We start from the raw sequence: 21847 nt of genomic DNA, 5'->3' as shown, positions 1-21847 counted from the left end.
CCCCCCCCCCCATCATATTTAAAGGTGCTCCGTCTTTAATTTAAATATAGCAGCAGTTTCACCGACGCGGTCGTCTCGTCACGTGCCGTTTGGCTGCGGTTATGATCTATTCTGGATGCGTTGTGACGTGCTGAAGATGATTGTAATGTGAGACTGCGGTGACATTTAAGCCTGAACTAAGTGTCTCTATTTCCATCCCGGGTACTCCATCACCTGATAGCAGAGAGGTAGAAGTACACACATCCTTTACTCAAGTAGACGTACAGATACTCGTGTTTAAAAATACTAGAGAAGTACTGACTAAACTTCTTTGCTCAAGTGAAAGTAAAGAGGCTTTGAAGTGTCCTTATAAGAGTAACAACTCCCAGTGTGCTAATAACCCTGTGTACACCTCCCAGACTTCCCTCTCCACGCTCTGTTGGATGAAGCCTTTGAACGGTCGCTGGCTCTTCTGCAGCTTTGGCTGGAGCAGGTTTGCCTTCTGTGTGAATACGTGCTGATGAAGAGGAGTTAGAAACGAGACAATGAAACCGACCGGATGACAAACAAGTGTGTAAGCAGTTACTGCGGTCTCCAGACAGGGGTAGTGTTGCTCAAGGACCGTGAAGGATCAGTCGAAGTATCGATGTGTTTTGTACAGGGTTGTATACTTGCATACAAAGTTCAGGAGTTGACGGATTACACGACAGGCTCACAAAACAACGTGTAATAACGACGTTGGTGCAAAACGTAATATATTCACAAATAACCCTCTCAAGACGCGACATGGATACGATATTTCGTTTTTGTTTTGGAGCTCAAATAATCTTCGTAATATCGATCAAACTATAGATCCACTGGACGTAGATTCTAAAAGTACAATATTAACTTCTCGCTAGAAATGTAATCAAAAAGCATTTTAACGCCAAACTATCTGACAATTTTGGATTTTCCACAAAAAATAAATCGGGTGTCCGCCATTTTGTTTTCTTCTCACTGGGAGAGTTTGCGATCACGTGACGCGGACACTGCTCATTAGACATGAATAGGAACACGTATTGTATCCATGTCACGTCTTGAGAGGGTTATTTGCAAATATACGACGTTTTGCCGTGAGAACCAATGTAGCTATTACGGCCCGCCCACACTACAGCGTCGACAACTCCAATCTGCCCATTCACTTTCAATGGGGTGACGTCACGTTGCCTCGCTTTTTCGCCGAACTGAATTGTGGGTAGCAGAGCGAGGCGTCTCCGGCGTCAGAAGTTGAACAATGTTCAACTTCTGACGCCGGAGACGCCGGAGTAGCCAGCGCCAGCCAATCAAATCCCGTTTCGGAAAATCTGACAGCTGAAGCCGTAGCCAATCAAACCGCGTCTAAGCTGGGAGAGATATCCCGCCGTTCATTTCTATATTTCAAAAGAAGTCGGAGGAGAAACTAACTATCGCCGTAGCAACCACCCGGTTTTGTATGACCAGACCCTCTTCACCTACCGGGACACAAACCGGAGGAACCGGCATGGAGGGAGGTGGCAGAGACAGTGGGGGAAACTGGTAGGGTTTCGCCTGTTTGGGGAGTTTATATATATATATATTTATATATATATATATATTTATATATATATTGCTCCCATAAAATCCCCGGGGGTTTTTGCTTTGTATGTCGGGGGCGGGAGATTCATGTGATTGGTTGTTGGTCGTGTTGCTTGAATAAAATCCCCAAGCTCCAGACACGCCCAGCTCCAAGCTTCTCTTGAAGCTGTGGTGTGGACGCTCCGTTACACGTTTTTATGTGAGGAATACACCAGATATGTCTTAAAAAGAAGACGCTCAGTCGGTGGAGATGGCGGCCAACGATCCGGACGATTACAAATCAAATAAGATGCCGCACTGAGATTGAATATTTCTGTATTTGTGTCACGTTAGATTCGCCAGTCTTTAGGAGGCTCAATCCAAGCGTGAGACGTGAGGGTAGTTCCTCCCTCGGTCACCGATGTTTATATTTGGCCCATCGTTAACATAATATCTCCAGAACATTCTGACGCTAAAATGAACATTTCTCGATTTCTCTGTCTCAGCAACGGCCTTTCGCAAGATCCGGAAACAAAGCGAGTCCCGTTAGTGTCAAACCAGTACGCTAACATTATGTAATGTTTGATTCTGATTGACTCTTTTAGTTCCAGCCCCAAGTGGCCATTTGAGGAACTGCAGTTGGTGGCACTTCTGCATTTACTTCATTTTCCAGAAACCTTTCACATGTTACCGTGTGGTTTACACAGCAGGGAGTGTGATCTGCCGTCTGAAGAGAACCAGGGCCTTTGATGCATATTAGGAATAATACAATAAACTTTAAATTCAGCTGTTAGACCCGGTTGACTCGATAGGAACCAGTGGCTCTGCTTTTAAAGTTGTTCTTCATCAGTTAACGGCCTCCTGCTTTGGAGGAATGTAAACCTGCAGCACAGATGACTGACTGCTTCACTTTATGATGAGTTACTTTGACAGGAAGAACTCTTTAAACCTCACGAGCTGATCCTTCCCTTATAGAGTCATTTTTCAGTCTACACGCCTAAATCATGGCCCGTGAAAAGCATGACGTCTGAAGACATATAGTTTAGCTGGTGAATCTGGACCGATGCCAACTCTTCTTCAAACAGAGAGTGAATCCATCTTGTGTTAGACGTGTACTTTCCCTCCACTGCATGTATTTAATCCCTTTAGTTACTTCTCAGATCTGGATGAAGGATGTGAAATATAACCAAGTGTTGAATCAGCCTTTAGTTCCACCTGGAGTAAATCCACCAGCTACCCTGCAGTCTACAAAGTACTTCAGACTAGCTGCACCTCCACCAGCTACCCTGCAGTCTACAAAGTACTTCAGACTAGCTGCACCTTCACCAGCTACCCTGCAGTCTACAAAGTACTTCACTGCTCAGACTTCACCAGCTACCGCGCTAAAAGTCTTCAGACACTGCTCCTCACCCTGCGTCACAAAGTATTCAGACTAGCTGCACCTCACCAGCTACCCTGCATCTACAAAGTACTTCAGACTAGCTGCACCTTCACCAGCTACCCTGCAGTCTACAGTACTTCAGACTAGCTGACTCCTTCCCCAGCTACCGGCAGTCTACAAAGGACTCTTCAGACTAGACTGCAACTTCACCAGCTACCCTGCAGTCTACAAAGTACTTCAGACTAGCTGCACCTTCATCAGCTACCCTGCAGTCTACAAAGTACTTCAGACTAGCTGCACCTTCACCAGCTACCCTGCAGTCTACAAAGTACTTCAGACTAGCTGCACCTTCACCAGCTACCCTGCAGTCTACAAAGTACTTCAGACTAGCTGCACCTTCATCCAGCTACCCTGCAGTCTACAAAGTACTTCAGACTAGCTGCACCTTCACCAGCTACCCTGCAGTCTACAAAGTACTTCAGACTAGCTGCACCTTCACCAGCTACCCTGCAGCCTACAAAGTACTTCAGACTAGCTGCACCTTCACCAGCTACCCTGCAGTCTACAAAGTACTTCAGACTAGCTGCACCTTCACCAGCTTTGAGAACACTTTCATGATCAATCATTATAAACATATCATATATATTATTCTGAAATGGACCAATCTGCACAACGACTACTTTCACTGTCTTTCACTATATTTAGATGAGAATACTTTCTACTTTCACTTGAGGAACATTTTGAATGAGGACTTTTACTGTACAGAGTATTCCTACACTCTGGTACTTCTACTTTTACTCAAGTACCAGATCTGAGTACTTCTACTTTTACTCAAGGACAAGATCTGAGTACTTCTACTTTTACTAAGTACACGCTCTGAGTACTTCTACTTTTACTCAAGAACAAGATCTGAGTACTTCTACTTTTACTCAAGTACAAGATCTGAGTACTTCTACTTTTACTCAAGTACAAGATCTGAGTACTTCTACTTTTACTCAAGGACAAGATCTGAGTACTTCTACTTTTACTAAGTACACGCTCTGAGTACTTCTACTTTTACTCAAGTACAAGATCTGAGTACTTCTACTTTTACTCAAGAACAAGATCTGAGTACTTCTACGTTTACTCAAGTACAAGATCTGAGTACTTCTACTTTTACTCAAGTACAAGATCTGAGTACTTCTACTTTTACTAAAGAACCAGATCTGAGTACTTCTACTTTTACTAAATTACCAGACCTGAGTACTTCTACTTTTACTAAATTACCAGATCTGAGTACTTCTACCACCTCTGCTAAATGTACTTGGTTACTTTCCCACACTGGCAGGCACGTGACCCGGTGGATGTTGTAGTTCCTGCTCGGGTGCTCGTCTCTGATCGTTGGCAGAATGCGGCCGTTGTTCAGCTAGCAACAGTCGAGCTAACGCGACACATGCCTCTCGTTGTTTGTTGACAACAGGAGGGGCTGTTCAGGAGGGCGAGGGCCTCAGCTGTGAGGGAAATGGAGGTTCAGGCATCTGTGGGGTCGTGATATCCCTGGAGTTCCCCCCTTGTTGGACGCACACCAGAGGGGAGACCCTAAAAATACCTCTTTTACATTTCCCCAAACAAACAGCTGCGTCCAGCTCACAGATAGAGGCCAAGGACAGACGGGATGTGTGAGCGCAGTGGGCTGTCAAACGGATGATGAACTGTGAGAGGAACGGACCGTTAACCGGCCAGAGTTGGTGTTATAATAATAATAATAATAATAATAATAATAATAATACATTTATTTTGGGGGGCGCCTTTCAAAACACCCAAGGACACCTTACAGGGTTACAGATTTACAATTTACATTTACAATTATACCTTACAAATTAAAACAGTGGATTTAGTGAAGTATCAGCCGGGGTAAGACAAGACAAACAACAACAACAACAACAACAACAACAACAACAACAACAGGGAACTGACTACAGAAGGACCCAGGGTACAGATTATAGGGAACATGCCAGTTTGAACAGGTGGGTTTTGAGTGAATAATCTCCAATATGATGCTATAAAAGTGTTGTATGTAAACATGCTAACGTACGCTGAGTCATGCTAACGCAGCCACGTGTTAGCATGACTCATATTAAGTAAGATAATATAATATTAAGTAGATATTAAGAGCTGCAACAATATCATATGTTTGTAGGCCAACCCTGGAAATTAGCGCAACTTTGAGGATGTTTCAAGCCTTAATGCAAACGCCGGAGTATTAAGCTAACGGTAGACTATAAATCCACACCATGGTCACAAGACAACATATGTAGGCTACGTAAGTTAAGCGTGTTACCTTAAGTTAAGAGTGTTACATATGTACATAAATTAAGTGTGTAAACGTGATGACTTTTGGTTTTACTTCGTGAAATCTATCCACCTTTGTCACCTTTTTTAATATGTCAACAAACTTCACCCCGTCATAATAAATACGGCCACTAGAGGTCGTCGCCAGGGTAGGAATTTCATGGCGGCCATGTAAGTCCTACGGCCACCATTGCCTTTGTGCCCCTCACGCTGTTAACATCTCGAAGTTGCTTTAAACGCGTCAGAGCAGTGGTCTGGTCTCTGAACTGCATTATGCTGCGATGCGTTTCACCGCGGCTGTCAGCTGTGTTTACTCTTATCATTCAAGCAGGACGCGCTGGACAGGGGGCGGGGCTTATATCCATGTAAATACTGTGGTAGAAACCAACGACAACAACATGAACATATTTGACCGTGATTTAATTGTAAAAGGCTACACTTTTCAAAATGATGCCGAAGTAACAAAATACTGATACCGGTTAGTAGAAACCATGAATTAATGCTTTGACTAGTCTGCAGACAGACGGCAGAGAAAAACCTTTTCTGAATGGAGATCGGATCGACCAGGCTAACCCAGGTAAAAAAATAGTATGCTTAAATTATACTTTTAGAAGAATGTACTATTTTGGTCACATTCAAGTATACTAAAGTGTACTCAAGTAGTACTGGAGTATTACTTAATCATTAGTTGAGTATACTTGAAGTGTAAATAGTGTGCTAAATTGGCACAACTTTTTGTAAACTTTAAGTGTACTAAATTACACCAGTTAAAATCATGATTTATGTGCATTCGAAACATGCTTTAAGTATAATTGTATTGTATCACCAGTGTGTTGGAAATATACTTAAAAGGGCATGCCGAAGTAACAAAATGAAACCATGAATTAATGCTTTGACAAGTCTCCAGACAGACGGCAGAGAAAAACCTTTTCAAATGCGTGTTTTCTGAATGGAGATCGGATCGACCAGGCTAAGCTAACGCTGTATATGCTCCGTCCGGACTCGCAACAACGTTCTAAAGACAGAAATAAAGCAGCGAGTAATTTATTTGTAAGCTCCTCAATGGCCTTCGTGCCGTGGCATGTGGCCTTCGTGCCCTAAACAAATGTGTGACACCAAATGGCCTTGCCCCTCAAATGACAACATTCCAAGCCTGGTCGTCGCCTTAAAAAAAAAACGTAACCTCTTGCAGGCAAACAGCCAATTAGGAGGGAGAGTAAGTCTTAAGAATCTTAAATCTGGGGTCAAGATGACGGATGATAACGGCCACTTGATAACATTCGTTGACCAATAGCACACAGTGTTCACATACTGTCAGCTGCAGGTCAAGAGGACTTTTGTGGTGACGGTGGAGTTTGACGGTGGAATCTGACGGTGGAATCTGACGGTGGAGTCTCAAAGTGGAATCTGACGGTGGAGTCTGACGGGCGAGTCTGACGGTGGAGTCTGACGGGCGAGTCTGACGGTGGAGTCTGACGGTGGAGTCTCAAAGTGGAATCTGACGGTGGAGTCTGACGGGCGAGTCTGACGGTGGAGTCTGACGGGCGAGTCTGACGGTGGAGTCTGACGGTGGAGTCTCAAAGTGGAATCTGACGGTGGAGTCTGACGGGCGAGTCTGACGGTGGAGTCTGACGGGCGAGTCTGACGGTGGAGTCTGACGGGCGAGTCTGACGGTGGAGTCTGACGGTGGAGTCTCAAAGTGGAATCTGACGGTGGAGTCTGACGGTGGAGTCTGACGGTGGAGTCTGACGGGCGAGTCTGACGGTGGAGTCTGACGGTGGAGTCTGACGGGCGAGTTTGACGGTGGAATCTGACGGTGGAATCTGACGGTGGAGTCTCAAAGTGGAATCTGACGGTGGAGTCTGACGGGCGAGTCTCAAAGTGGAATCTGTCTGACGGTGGAGTCTGACGGTGGAATCTGACGGTGGAGTCTCAAAGTGGAATCTGACGGTGGAGTCTGACGGGCGAGTCTGACGGTGGAGTCTGACGGGCGAGTCTGACGGTGGAGTCTGACGGTGGAGTCTCAAAGTGGAATCTGACGGTGGAGTCTGACGGGCGAGTCTGACGGTGGAAGTCTGACGGTGGAGTCTCAAAGTGGAATCTGACGGTGGAGTCTGACGGGCGAGTCTGACGGTGGAGTCTGACGGGCGAGTCTGACGGTGGAGTCTGACGGTGGAGTCTCAAAGTGGAATCTGACGGTGGAGTCTGACGGGCGAGTCTGACGGTGGAGTCTGACGGGCGAGTCTGACGGTGGAGTCTGACGGGCGAGTCTGACGGTGGAGTCTGACGGTGGAGTCTCAAAGTGGAATCTGACGGTGGAGTCTGACGGTGGAGTCTGACGGTGGAGTCTGACGGGCGAGTCTGACGGTGGAGTCTGACGGTGGAGTCTGACGGGCGAGTCTGACGGTGGAGTCTGACGGTGGAGTCTGACGGTGGAGTCTGACGGGCGAGTCTGACGGTGGAGTCTGACGGTGGAGTCTGACGGTGGAGTCTGACGGGCGAGTCTGACGGTGGAGTCTGACGGTGGAGTCTGACGGGCGAGTCTGACGGGCGAGTCTGACGGTGGAGTCTGACGGGCGAGTCTGAAAGTGGAATCTGTCGTCAGCGCCCGACTGTTCCTCCTGATGGTGACACTCTGATAAGGTCACTGAGTGAAATGACTCCACGAATCGGAGTCGGTGAACTGTTTACACGGATCCGTTTGCTTTAAACAGGAGTGTATACGACAGATATTTCAAAATCCTCCAATTAAACATGACATCAAACTTCTATTGAATCTTCTGAACAGGAGATCAACATAGGGAACTCGGCTTTTCAAAAATAACATTCTTAACATAGAAACAAGGAATAACTCGTGTTTTAACTTAAAATGGATTTCTCCTCAGTGTACAACTTGTTCTAGGAGGGATAGAACGTTTCGGAAAGACCGGCGCTTAAAAGAAAAGCATGACTTTTAACGTTATCTGCAGGTTTTCCCAAGCTCACCGCCTGCTTCAGCTTTTCAACAAAAAGGAAGACCCGCTACAACTAATCAAGGGTCTAGACCAGGGGTGTCAAACTCAAGGCCCGGGGGCCAAATCCGGCCCGCGACTTCATTTCATGTGGCCCCGCAAGAGCTTGCAAAGAATATAATACGTTCATCATACGGTTACATGCCACTTTACAGAAGCAGGTTGCCCATAAACTACATGTCCCACAATGCATCTCGTTTTGTGCCATGCGCACTGAAGAGACTTGCAGTTATTTGCCCTGGACTTCTGCTTTCAGACGTAGTTAATTACTAAGTTATTATCCTATCCGATAATAATCCAATTCAGAGGCAATAATGTAATATAATACATTATATATATATTATATATTTATATAGTTACAACCGGCCCTTTGAGTGCAACCTTTATGCGAATATGGCCCGCGATGAAATTGAGTTTGACACCCCTGGACTAGACAAAGAAAAACTCCATTCAAAGCGTTATCTTGTCTATAAATATCCGAGTAGTTGCTGTCATGTGTACCTGAGCTCATGAGCAGTAAATAGGATGATACAGTCTCACGTCACATGATGGCATTCATTCATGATGGATTGACTTATTCCAACTCTGTAGCCCTATCCTGCAACGACTGCTTCTTGGCTTCACTTTTCGCCCTCCAGCTCTTTTAGTTTCTCTCCCAGTTCTCCAGTTCTCACCGTCAGAATGAAAACAGTCCTGTGGTTTTGACGCGTGGGAAATCTTGGCTTCTCCCCTGAAACAACTATTAATAACAAGCTTAGGTTGCTGCCGCGTCGCTGCCAGGATTCTCTCTGGTTGACTCACGCTCTGTTTTCATCCAGAACCTTGGCTTCATTCAGATCCAAAAACGAGTCCGTTAGTCTGGAACTCCATGTCAATATTTCACAATGTTATCATAATTAGTTTGGCTTCTGCCACTTATCATTTCAGTAGAGGTTAACACCGTGTTAGTTAAGCTAATCATCATGGGTTCTTGTCATGCTATCATCCCTTGCTAATTTGCATTTGAGCTGCATTTTTTAGATTTACTGGAAAATCAAGCATAGTTGGAGATATGGACATCGTGAGAAGGATAATGAAGATGAAACGTGCTGAAAAGGGTCTTAAACATAATTGTCTTCAGATTGTGATGTTAAATATCTGGGGTGCCTTGTTATTGCACATGGAGCAGCTCTGATGCAAGACATATTTCAGACTTGACCAAACAATAAGGTTTATCATATCGTATAATGAGGATTGTTGGATTTCAGAATAAAAAAGTGTGTTCGATGCCATTTCCAAAAGCTAGTTTCCTGAAATTCACAAAACTAGTATCAGCCTGGTGTATTTCATAATGTTTAATAATTAGCTTCTACAACTTACCATTTCAGTGGGGAATACAATCCAACTTGCAGAGGTTAACACTGTGTTAGCTCGGGCTTTTAGCTGCACTGCTCCCAGACTCTGGAACTCCCTCCCCCCGCACATCCGACAGTCAGACACAATCACCATATTCAAATCCCAATTAAAAACCCACCTGTTCAAATCTGCCTGCTCACTGCAGTGCTCCCCATTATATGTTTCATTTGTGTCCACGTGACTGTCTCCTCCATGACTTCCTGTTTGTGTTTTTATCTTGTTCTGTTGCCTATTAGCTTTTATTTTATTTAGTTTTTTTTTTTTTTTAAATCGTACGGTGTCCTTGGGTGTCATGAAAGGCGCCTAAAAATAAAATGTATTATTATTATTATTAGTTAAGCTAATCCATCATGGTTTCTTGTCATGCTATCATCCCTTGCTAATTTGCATTTGAGCTGCATTTTTGGGATTAGTTACTGGAAAATCAAGCATAGTTGGAGATATGGACATCGTGAGAAGGACAATGAAGATGAAACGTGCTGAAAAGGGTCTTAAACATATTGTCTTCAGATTGTGATGTTAAATATCTGTTCCCTTGTTTCTTGGCTTAAACGTTTGTTCTTGTTGTTATTGAAATATTTCAGACTTTTTTTTATTTATTTTTTTATTTTGATTTTGATATACTTTATTAATCCCCGTGGGGAAATTGTTTCTCTGCATTTGACCCATCCTAGTGTTAGGAGCAGTGGGCAGCCATTTTGAACAGCGCCCGGGGAGCAGTGTAGGGAACGGTGCCTTGCTCAGGGACACCTCGGTAGCACTTGGTCTTGCCGGGACTTGAACTGGTGACCTTCCAATTGCCAAGCCAAGTCCCTATCGACTTCGCCACCACCGCCCCGACTTGACCTAACGATAATGTTTAAACATATCGTATAATGAGGATTGTTGGTTTTCAGCAAAGAAAATGTTAGTTGGAGATCACTGGAGTGTTCAATGACATGCCATTTCCAACAGCTAGTTTCCTGAAATTCACTAAAACTAGTATCGGCCTGGTGTAGTGAGGAAAATACAGCTTTTAAAATATTGGCTTTTCTTTTATCCCCATTTCATTTATTGACCTCTACTCTATTTAAACAGGTAGACAATGCGCTCCAGGACCTGCACCATGGAGGGTCCCGATGACGGACACATCCAGACCACGAAAGTCTGCATCAAAGAGGAAGAGGAAAACACACCAGAGCTCACGAAGAGGAAGATGAAGGTCCAGAAACCTGCAGAGAGCAAGAAGGCAGCTCGAGATCTGTCGAAGTCTGAGTTACTGCACCTGCTGGGAATCATGGAGGGAGAAGTTCAGGTAGGAATCAGCTGTTAGCTTAGCGGTGGTGACGTGAAGTCATGTGACCGTGCTGTAGTTCCTTTATAGCCCAACATTAGCCACCTTTAGCTTAGCGGTGGTGACGTGAAGTCATGTGACCGTGCTGTAGTTCCTTTATAGCCCAACATTAGCCACCTTTAGCTTAGCGGTGGTGTCGTGAAGTCATGTGACCGTGCTGTAGTTCCTCTATAGCCCAACATTAGCCTCCTTTAGCTTAGCGTTGGTAACGTGAAGTCATGTGACCGTGCTGTAGTTCCTTTATAGCCCAACATTAGCCACCTTTAGCTTAGCGGTGGTGACGTGAAGTCATGTGACCGTGCTGTAGTTCCTTTATATCCATACATTAGCCACCTTTAGCTTAGCGGTGGTGACGTGAAGTCATGTGACCGTGCTGTAGTTCCTTTATAGCCCAACATTAGCCGCCTTCAGCTTAGCGGTGGTGACGTGAAGTCATGTGACCGTGCTGTAGTTCCTTTATAGCCCAACATTAGCCTCCTTTAGCTTAGCGGTGGTGACGTGAAGTCATGTGACCGTGCTGTAGTTCCTTTATAGCCCAACATTAGCCGCCTTCAGCTTAGCGGGGGTGACGTGAAGTCATGTGACCGTGCTGTAGTTCCTTTATAGCCCAACATTAGCCGCCTTTAGCTTAGCGGTGGTGACGTGAAGTCATGTGACCGTGCTGTAGTTCCTTTATAGCCCAACATTAGCCACCTTTAGCTTAGCGGTGGTGACGTGAAGTCATGTGACCGTGCTGTAGTTCCTTTATAGCCCAACATTAGCCTCCTTTAGCTTAGCGGTGGTGACGTGAAGTCATGTGACCGTGCTGTAGTTCCTTTATAGCCCAACATTAGCCTCCTTTAGCTTAGCGGTGGTGACGTGAAGTCATGTGACCGTGCTGTAGTTCCTTTATAGCCCAACATTAGCCGCCTTAGCTTAGCGGTGGTGACGTGAAGTCATGTGACCGTGCTGTAGTTCATTTATAGCCCAACATTAGCCTCCTTTAGCTTAGCGGTGGTGACGTGAAGTCATGTGACCGTGCTGTAGTTCCTTTATAGCCCAACATTAGCCTCCTTAGCTTAGCGGTGGTGACGTGAAGTCATGTGACCGTGCTGTAGTTCCTTTATAGCCCAACATTAGCCTCCTTTAGCTTAGCGGTGGTGTCGTGAAGTCATGTGACCGTGCTGTAGTTCCTTCATAGCCCAACATTAGCCACCTTTAGCTTAGCGGTGGTGACGTGAAGTCATGTGACCGTGCTGTAGTTCCTTTATAGCCCAACATTAGCCACCTTTAGCTTAGCGGTGGTGACGTGAAGTCATGTGACCGTGCTGTAGTTCCTTTATAGCCCAACATTAGCCACCTTTAGCTTAGCGGTGGTGACGTGAAGTCATGTGACCGTGCTGTAGTTCCTTTATAGCCCAACATTAGCCACCTTTAGCTTAGCGGTGGTGACGTGAAGTCATGTGACCATGCTGTAGTTCCTTTATAGCCCAACATTAGCCACCTTCAGCTTAGCGGTGGTGACGTGAAGTCATGTGACCGTGCTGTAGTTCCTTTATAGCCCAACATTAGCCACCTTTAGCTTAGCGGTGGTGACGTGAAGTCATGTGACCGTGCTGTAGTTCCTTTATAGCCCAACATTAGCCACCTTTAGCTTAGCGGTGGTGACATGAAGTCATGTGACCATGCTGTAGTTCCTTTATAGCCCAACATTAGCCACCTTCAGCTTAGCGGTGGTGACGTGAAGTCATGTGACCGTGCTGTAGTTCCTTTATAGCCCAACATTAGCCTCCATTAGCTTAGCGGTGGTGACGTGAAGTCATGTGACCATGCTGTAGTTCCTTTATAGCCCAACATTAGCCTCCATTAGCTTAGCGGAGGTGACGTGAAGTCATGTGACCGTGCTGTAGTTCCTTCATAGCCCAACATTAGCCGCCTTTAGCTTAGCTGTGGTGACGTGAAGTCATGTGACCATGCTGTAGTTCCTTTATAGCCCAACATTAGCCGCCTTCAGCTTAGCGGTGGTTAAAAATGTGCGTGTCTCAGTGTTTTTAGATGGTAGAAATAACTTCTGCTTGTGTGTAAACTGCGGCTGGTAATGATTGTCTGATGGAGGAACATCTATAACGTCCTCTCAGAGACAGGATGCTGCTGCCTCTCCCTTCGTTTCCACCCTGAGGCATCTGTTAAGGCCGGATGAATATTTTCCATTAGTGATGGGACGGAGAATGACACAATACAGAGCAACAGGAAGCGCTTTGTTACACATGACGGCTTTCAAATTAAAATGCTAAAAACGGACTGCATTGGTCATTCTCATCACTATGTAATTACAGAATGTAAAGGTCCCCTCTAATAATCATTTTCCTCAATATATTCCAGGTCTCAGATATAAATAAATGATTTTCTTGGTGCTTGTTTTCACCCCAAACATTGTCTTCATATGAATAATTGAACATGATATCAATGCCTACGTTCGTCAGATTAAAGCGGAGAATCCAAAGTTTAGTAGATGTGTTTATCTAAAGTCTTTGTGAGGCTTGTTGTGAAAAGAGACATGTTTAAATTGAAGGAAACGGCTCCCTCTGCTGGTGCAAACCTGAAAGGAGTCTTTTTGATCAGTTCACATTCAGGTCTGCATTTGACGTCAGAGAATCATTGTGCAAATATTAAATAAATAAATATCTCCGGCAATTCCTAGCGATTCAATTTAGGCTCATATTATGTGTGTTATAATAATTTATCTTAGATATCTTGTCTTTTTATTATTTTGTGTTTGATAACGGGGTTTATTAACCAGACTTTTTATGCAGGTCCTTTTTTAAATACAGTATGATAGAAACATCTCCGTTGGACTCCTTTGTATATTTCTGGAACATTGTGACATCATTACGGAACACTCACTCTCCTATTGGCTAACGCTCCAACACATTGTACAGGAGGAGAGGACTCTTTAAAGTAGAGACACTACATACTGATATACACCTGAACATCAGCAGGAGAGGACTCTTTAAAGTAGAGACACTACATACTGATATAGACCTGAACATCAGCAGGAGAGGACTCTTTAAAGTAGAGACACTACATACTGATATACACCTGAACATCAGCAGGAGAGGACTCTTTAAAGTAGAGACACTACATACTGATATACACCTGAACATCAGCAGGAGAGGACTCTTTAAAGTAGAGACACTACAGTACTGATATACACCTGAACATCAGCAGGAGAGGACTCTTTAAAGTAGAGACACTACATACTGATATACACCTGAACATCAGCAGGAGATGACTCTTTAAAGTAGAGACACTACATACTGATATACACCTGAACATCAGCAGGAGAGGACTCTTTAAAGTAGAGACACTACACACTGATATACACCTGAACATCAGCAGGAGAGGACTCTTTAAAGTAGAGACACTACATACTGATATACACCTGAACATCAGCAGGAGAGGACTCTTTAAAGTAGAGACACTACATACTGATATACACCTGAACATCAGCAGGAGAGGACTCTTTAAAGTAGAGACACTACATACTGATATACACCTGAACATCAGCAGGAGAGGACTCTTTAAAGTAGAGACACTACATACTGATATACACCTGAACATCAGCAGGAGAGGACTCTTTAAAGTAGAGACACTACACACTGATATACACCTGAACATCAGCAGGAGAGGACTCTTTAAAGTAGAGACACTACATACTGATATACACCTGAACATCAGCAGGAGAGGACTCTTTAAAGTAGAGACACTACATACTGATATACACCTGAACATCAGCAGGAGAGGACTCTTTAAAGTAGAGACACTACATACTGATATACACCTGAACATCAGCAGGAGAGGACTCTTTAAAGTAGAGACACTACGTACTGATATACACCTGAACATCAGCAGGAGAGGACTCTTTAAAGTAGAGACACTACATACTGATATACACCTGAACATCAGCAGGAGAGGACTCTTTAAAGTAGAGACACTACATACTGATATACACCTGAACACCAGCAGGAGAGGACTCTTTAAAGTAGAGACACTACACACTGATATACACCTGAACATCAGCAGGAGAGGACTCTTTAAAGTAGAGACACTACACACTGATATACACCTGAACATCAGCAGGAGAGGACTCTTTAAAGTAGAGACACTACACACTGATATACACCTGAACATCAGCAGGAGAGGACTCTTTAAAGTAGAGACACTACACACTGATATACACCTGAACATCAGCAGGAGAGGACTCTTTAAAGTAGAGACACTACGTACTGATATACACCTGAACATCAGCAAGAGAGGACTCTTTAAAGTAGAGACACTACATACTGATATACACCTGAACATCAGCATGAGAGGACTCTTTAAAGTAGAGACACTACATACTGATATACACCTGAACATCAGCAGGAGAGGACTCTTTAAAGTAGAGACACTACACACTGATATACACCTGAACATCAGCAGGAGAGGACTCTTTAAAGTAGAGACACTACATACTGATATACACCTGAACATCAGCAGGAGAGGACTCTTTAAAGTAGAGACACTACATACTGATATACACCTGAACATCAGCATGAGAGGACTCTTTAAAGTAGAGACACTACATACTGATATACACCTGAACATCAGCAGGAGAGGACTCTTTAAAGTAGAGACACTACATACTGATATACACCTGAACATCAGCAGGAGAGGACTCTTTAAAGTAGAGACACTACATACTGATATACACCTGAACATCAGCATGAGAGGACTCTTTAAAGTAGAGACACTACATACTGATATACACCTGAACATCAGCAGGAGAGGACTCTTTAAAGTAGAGACACTACACTACTGATATACACCTGAACATCAGCAGGAGAGGACTCTTTAAAGTAGAGACACTACATACTGATATACACCTGAACATCAGCAGGAGAGGACTCTTTAAAGTAGAGACACTACATACTGATATACACCTGAACATCAGCAGGAGAGGACTCTTTAAAGTAGAGACACTACATACTGATATACACCTGAACATCAGCAGGAGAGGACTCTTTAAAGTAGAGACACTACATACTGATATACACCTGAACATCAGCAGGAGAGGACTCTTTAAAGTAGAGACACTACATACTGATATACACCTGAACATCAGCAGGAGAGGACTCTTTAAAGTAGAGACACTACATACTGATATACACCTGAACCTAAGCAGGAGAGGACTCTTTAAAGTAGAGACACTACATACTGATATACACCTGAACATCAGCAGGAGAGGACTCTTTCAAGTAGAGACACTACATACTGATATACACCTGAACATCCAGCAGGAGAGGACTCTTTAAAGTAGAGACACTACATACTGATATACACCAGAACATCAAGCAGGAGAGGACTCTTTAAAGTAGAGACACTACATACTGATATACACCTGAACATCAGCAGGAGAGGACTCTTTAAAGTAGAGACACTACATACTGATATACACCTGAACATCAGCAGGAGAGGACTCTTTAAAGTAGAGACACGACATACTGATATACACCTGAACATCAGCAGGAGAGGACTCTTTAAAGTAGAGACGCTACACACTGATATACACCTGAACATCAGCAGGAGAGGACTCTTTAAAGTAGAGACACTACATACTGATATACACCTGAACATCAGCAGGAGAGGACTCTTTAAAGTAGAGACACTACATACTGATATACACCTGAACATCAGCAGGAGAGGACTCTTTAAAGTAGAGACACTACATACTGATATACACCTGAACATCAGCAGGAGAGGACTCTTTAAGTAGAGACACTACATACTGATATACACCTGAACATCAGCAGGAGAGGACTCTTTAAAGTAGAGACACTACATACTGATATACACCTGAACATCAGCAGGAGAGGACTCTTTAAAGTAGAGACACGACATACTGATATACACCTGAACATCAGCAGGAGAGGACTCTTTAAAGTAGAGACGCTAATACACCTGAACATCAGCAGGAGAGGACTCTTTAAAGTAGAGACACGACATACTGATATACACCTGAACATCAGCAGGAGAGGACTCTTTAAAGTAGAGACGCTACACACTGATATACACCTGAAGATGAGTATTATATATCTGTGTTGTTTGTGTCCTCAGGCCAGAGAGGACATCATCTCTCTTCTTCAGGCAGAAAGATCTAAACCTGAGGTTCTGGAGGCTCTTTACTCCTCAGCCGTCCCGACTAAGCCTCTTCAGGCTCTGCAGAGAGACGCATCGCTCAGAGACAAACACACCGAGGACGTCTACGAGAAACCCATGGTCGAGGTGAGAGAGGATATATATTTTGCACTTTGTTGGCATGTACAGTATGTCAGAGGTGTGAAGTAGTTCAGTACAAATACTTCGTATGTAAGTACATTTTTCTGGTATCAGTACTCTACTCCACTACTTTTTACATGTTGAACTCAAATACCTGTACTTTCTACTTCTTACATGTTGAACACAAATACCTGTACTTTCTACTTCTTACATGTTGAACTCAAATACCTGTACTTTCTACTTCTTACATGTTGAACTCAAATACCTGTACTTTCTACTTCTTACATGTTGAACTCAAATACCTGTACTTTCTACTTCTTACATGTTGAACTCAAATACCTGTACTTTCTACTTCTCACATGTTGAACTCAAATACCTGTACTTTCTACTTCTTACATGTTGAACTCAAATACCTGTACTTTCTACTTCTTACATGTTGAACTCAAATACCTGTACTTTCTACTTCTTACATGTTGAACCCAAATACCTGTACTTTCTACTTCTTACATGTTGAACCCAAATACCTGTACTTTCTACTTCTCACATATTGAACTCAAATACCTGTACTTTCTACTTCTTACATGTTGAACTCAAATACCTGTACTTTCTACTTCTCTCATGTTGAACTCAAATACCTGTACTTTCTACTTCTCTCATGTTGAACTCAAATACCTGTACTTTCTACTTCTTACATGTTGAACTCAAATACCTGTACTTTCTACTTCTCTCATGTTGAACTCAAATACCTGTACTTTCTACTTCTCTCATGTTGAACTCAAATACCTGTACTTTCTACTTCTTACATGTTGAACTCAAATACCTGTACTTTCTACTTCTTACATGTTGAACTCAAATACCTGTACTTTCTACTTCTTACATGTTGAACTCAAATACCTGTACTTTCTACTTCTCACATGTTGAACTCAAATACCTGTACTTTCTACTTCTTACATGTTGAACTCAAATACCTGTACTTTCTACTTCTTACATGTTGAACACAAATACCTGTACTTTCTACTTCTTACATGTTGAACTCAAATACCTGTACTTTCTACTTCTTACATGTTGAACTCAAATACCTGTACTTTCTACTTCTTACATGTTGAACTCAAATACCTGTACTTTCTACTTCTTACATGTTGAACTCAAATACCTGTACTTTCTACTTCTTACATGTTGAACTCAAATACCTGTACTTTCTACTTCTCACATGTTGAACTCAAATACCTGTACTTTCTACTTCTTACATGTTGAACTCAAATACCTGTACTTTCTACTTCTTACATGTTGAACCCAAATACCTGTACTTTCTACTTCTCACATGTTGAACTCAAATACCTGTACTTTCTACTTCTTACATGTTGAACTCAAATACCTGTACTTTCTACTTCTTACATGTTGAACTCAAATACCTGTACTTTCTACTTCTTACATGTTGAACCCAAATACCTGTACTTTCTACTTCTTACATGTTGAACCCAAATACCTGTACTTTCTACTTCTCACATGTTGAACTCAAATACCTGTACTTTCTACTTCTTACATGTTGAACTCAAATACCTGTACTTTCTACTTCTCTCCATGTTGAACTCAAATACCTGTACTTTCTACTTCTCTCATGTTGAACTCAAATACCTGTACTTTCTACTTCTTACATGTTGAACTCAAATACCTGTACTTTCTACTTCTCTCATGTTGAACTCAAATACCTGTACTTTCTACTTCTCTCATGTTGAACTCAAATACCTGTACTTTCTACTTCTTACATGTTGAACTCAAATACCTGTACTTTCTACTTCTTACATGTTGAACTCAAATACCTGTACTTTCTACTTCTTACATGTTGAACCCAAATACCTGTACTTTCTACTTCTTACATGTTGAACTCAAATACCTGTACTTTCTACTTCTTACATGTTGAACTCAATACCTGTACTTTCTACTTCTTACATGTTGAACTCAAATACCTGTACTTTCTACTTCTTACATGTTGAACTCAAATACCTGTACTTTCTACTTCTTACATGTTGAACTCAAATACCTGTACTTTCTACTTCTCACATGTTGAACTCAAATACCTGTACTTTCTACTTCTTACATGTTGAACTCAAATACCTGTACTTTCTACTTCTTACATGTTGAACCCAAATACCTGTACTTTCTACTTCTTACATGTTGAACCCAAATACCTGTACTTTCTACTTTCTACATGTTGAACTCAAATACCTGTACTTTCTACTTCTTACATGTTGAACTCAAATACCTGTACTTTCTACTTCTTACATGTTGAACTCAAATACCTGTACTTTCTACTTCTTACATGTTGAACTCAAATACCTGTACTTTCTACTTCTTACATGTTGAACTCAAATACCTGTACTTTCTACTTCTTACATGTTGAACTCAAATACCTGTACTTTCTACTTCTTACATGTTGAACTCAAATACCTGTACTTTCTACTTCTCTACATGTTGAACTCAAATACCTGTACTTTCTACTTCTCTCATGTTGAACTCAAATACCTGTACTTTCTACTTCTTACATGTTGAACTCAAATACCTGTACTTTCTACTTCTCTCATGTTGAACTCAAATACCTGTACTTTCTACTTCTCTCATGTTGAACTCAAATACCTGTACTTTCTACTTCTTACATGTTGAACTCAAATACCTGTACTTTCTACTTCTTACATGTTGAACTCAAATACCTGTACTTTCTACTTCTCTACATGTTGAACTCAAATACCTGTACTTTCTACTTCTTACATGTTGAACTCAAATACCTGTACTTTCTACTTCTCTCATGTTGAACTCAAATACCTGTACTTTCTACTTCTCTACATGTTGAACTCAAATACCTGTACTTTCTACTTCTTACATGTTGAACTCAAATACCTGTACTTTCTACTTCTCACATGTTGAACTACAAATACCTGTACTTTCTACTTCTCTCATGTTGAACTCAAATACCTGTACTTTCTACTTCTCACATGTTGAACTCAAATACCTGTACTTTCTACTTCTTACATGTTGAACTCAAATACCTGTACTTTCTACTTCTTACATGTTGAACTCAAATACCTGTACTTTCTACTAGTGATGGGAATTCCGGCTCTTCTTGGTGAGCCGGCTCTTTCGGCTCCCAAAGGGCTCTTCAGTTTACCACATATTATACCTTTTAATTAAATGAAATGTAGCCCTGTTTTGACTAATGATTTATATGTGTACACATATATCACTTAAATTATTCAATACATCCTTTGTACTGAAGTATTCAAAAGTAAAAAGTACATGTTTAATATAAATTATTTGCTGTGGCCAATTGTTTTCATTGCATTTACAGACCCGTGTAACTCTCTGATACCACCCAATGAATGCATTGACTTGCTTGTAGAACCACGCTACACAAAACAGATAGCAACACCTATAAAAACTATTTAAAAAAGGGGGTACTGTATCGACCTATATAAATATATATATTTGATCAAAATACCAAAAAGATCCTGCATTTTATCCATGCCTCATTTAGCTCCATTTGCTCTTTCCAGCGCTGTTTTTGCAGGGGGCTGATTCTGTGAGCTGCAACTGACCACGCTCCCCTGCAGGAGAGGGGAGCGTGCTCTGAGATCAGCTGATAGGCTGCAGCGGGGAGAAGAGGGGGACAAAAAGAGATCTCCGTCCTCCGTATTTTATTCTTATAGAAGTAAAAAGAGAAGTAATGGGGCAGAAACCCTCCTTTTTACGCAGCGGTCCAGACATAGACATCAAATGGCGACACATATTCAGTGTGCAGTTCCTTTGGCATTAGGGCAGGGATATCTACTTTCCAAGGTTTGACATCATGAATTGTGCTACTTTGTGCACATTGTGCAAGCAACGATGTTTTCAAATCTGTAATCAAAAAGCTCCTCAAAAACACTATCGAAGCAGTTCCTGCCGTTGCTACGTTAGTTCAAACAGTAACAACGGACTACTTTTCTTAGCGGATGCATGTCAATTTAAATCAATACAAAAAACTATTTTTTAAATCAATAAAATCATTTTCTAAATCCATAAAAGCATTTCAATTAATATTGGGAGTCATGTCGTTACTTTGTTGAGAATGTGGCCATGTGTAATAAGCGGGATAATGTGCACATTGCACATTGCATAATGTGCCTTCATGCCGATCTAGATCCCTCCGCAAAAAAAACAAAAAACGGCTCGTTCGCGGGCGAGAGCCGGCTCCCGTCGTTCACTTAAAAGAGCCGGCTCTTTGAGCCGGCTCTTTCGCGACCGACACATCACTACTTTCTACTTCTTACATGTTGAACTCAAATACCTGTACTTTCTACTTCTTACATGTTGAACTCAAATACCTGTACTTTCTACTTCTTACATGTTGAACTCAAATACCTGTACTTTCTACTTCTTACATGTTGAACTCAAATACCTGTACTTTCTACTTCTCACATGTTGAACTCAAATACCTGTACTTTCTACTTCTTACATGTTGAACTCAAATACCTGTACTTTCTACTTCTTACATGTTGAACTCAAATACCTGTA

General features: G+C 42.3%; 1 protein-coding gene across 2 annotated transcripts; it reads left to right on the top strand.

Annotated features, from left to right (window-relative positions):
* Nucleotides 1-526: 526 nt before the first annotated feature.
* LOC117441944 (filamin-A-interacting protein 1-like) lies at nucleotides 527-17458 on the top strand. Of its 2 annotated transcripts, none has more exons than XM_034077953.2 (3): nucleotides 527-549; nucleotides 10747-10963; nucleotides 17138-17458. In XM_034077953.2, the coding sequence occupies exons 2-3, from the start codon at nucleotides 10754-10756 to the stop codon at nucleotides 17366-17368; spliced, it is 441 nt and encodes a 146-aa protein (XP_033933844.1). In that variant the 5' UTR covers nucleotides 527-549; nucleotides 10747-10753; the 3' UTR covers nucleotides 17369-17458. The 2 variants fall into 2 exon arrangements, with proteins under 2 accessions (XP_033933844.1, XP_033933842.1); XM_034077951.2 differs by lacking the exon at nucleotides 527-549 and adding an exon at nucleotides 7833-7906 and having other exon boundaries at nucleotides 17138-17457.
* Nucleotides 17459-21847: the final 4389 nt, after the last annotated feature.

This window comes from Pseudochaenichthys georgianus, unplaced genomic scaffold (assembly GCF_902827115.2).
Source record: "Pseudochaenichthys georgianus unplaced genomic scaffold, fPseGeo1.2 scaffold_2206_arrow_ctg1, whole genome shotgun sequence".
Lineage (NCBI taxonomy): Eukaryota > Metazoa > Chordata > Actinopteri > Perciformes > Channichthyidae > Pseudochaenichthys > Pseudochaenichthys georgianus.
Note: the sequence above shows the minus strand (reverse complement) of the source record. Positions and strands in the feature narration are given on the sequence as shown.

Excerpts from the sequence above, each read along its gene's own strand:
- LOC117441944 (XM_034077953.2), top strand. The coding sequence starts at position 10,754 with ATGCGCTCCAGGACCTGCACCATGGAGGGTCCCGATGACGGACACATC. Across the intron at positions 10,964-17,137 it reads TCATGGAGGGAGAAGTTCAG|GCCAGAGAGGACATCATCTC; the intron begins GTAGGAATCAGC and ends TTGTGTCCTCAG.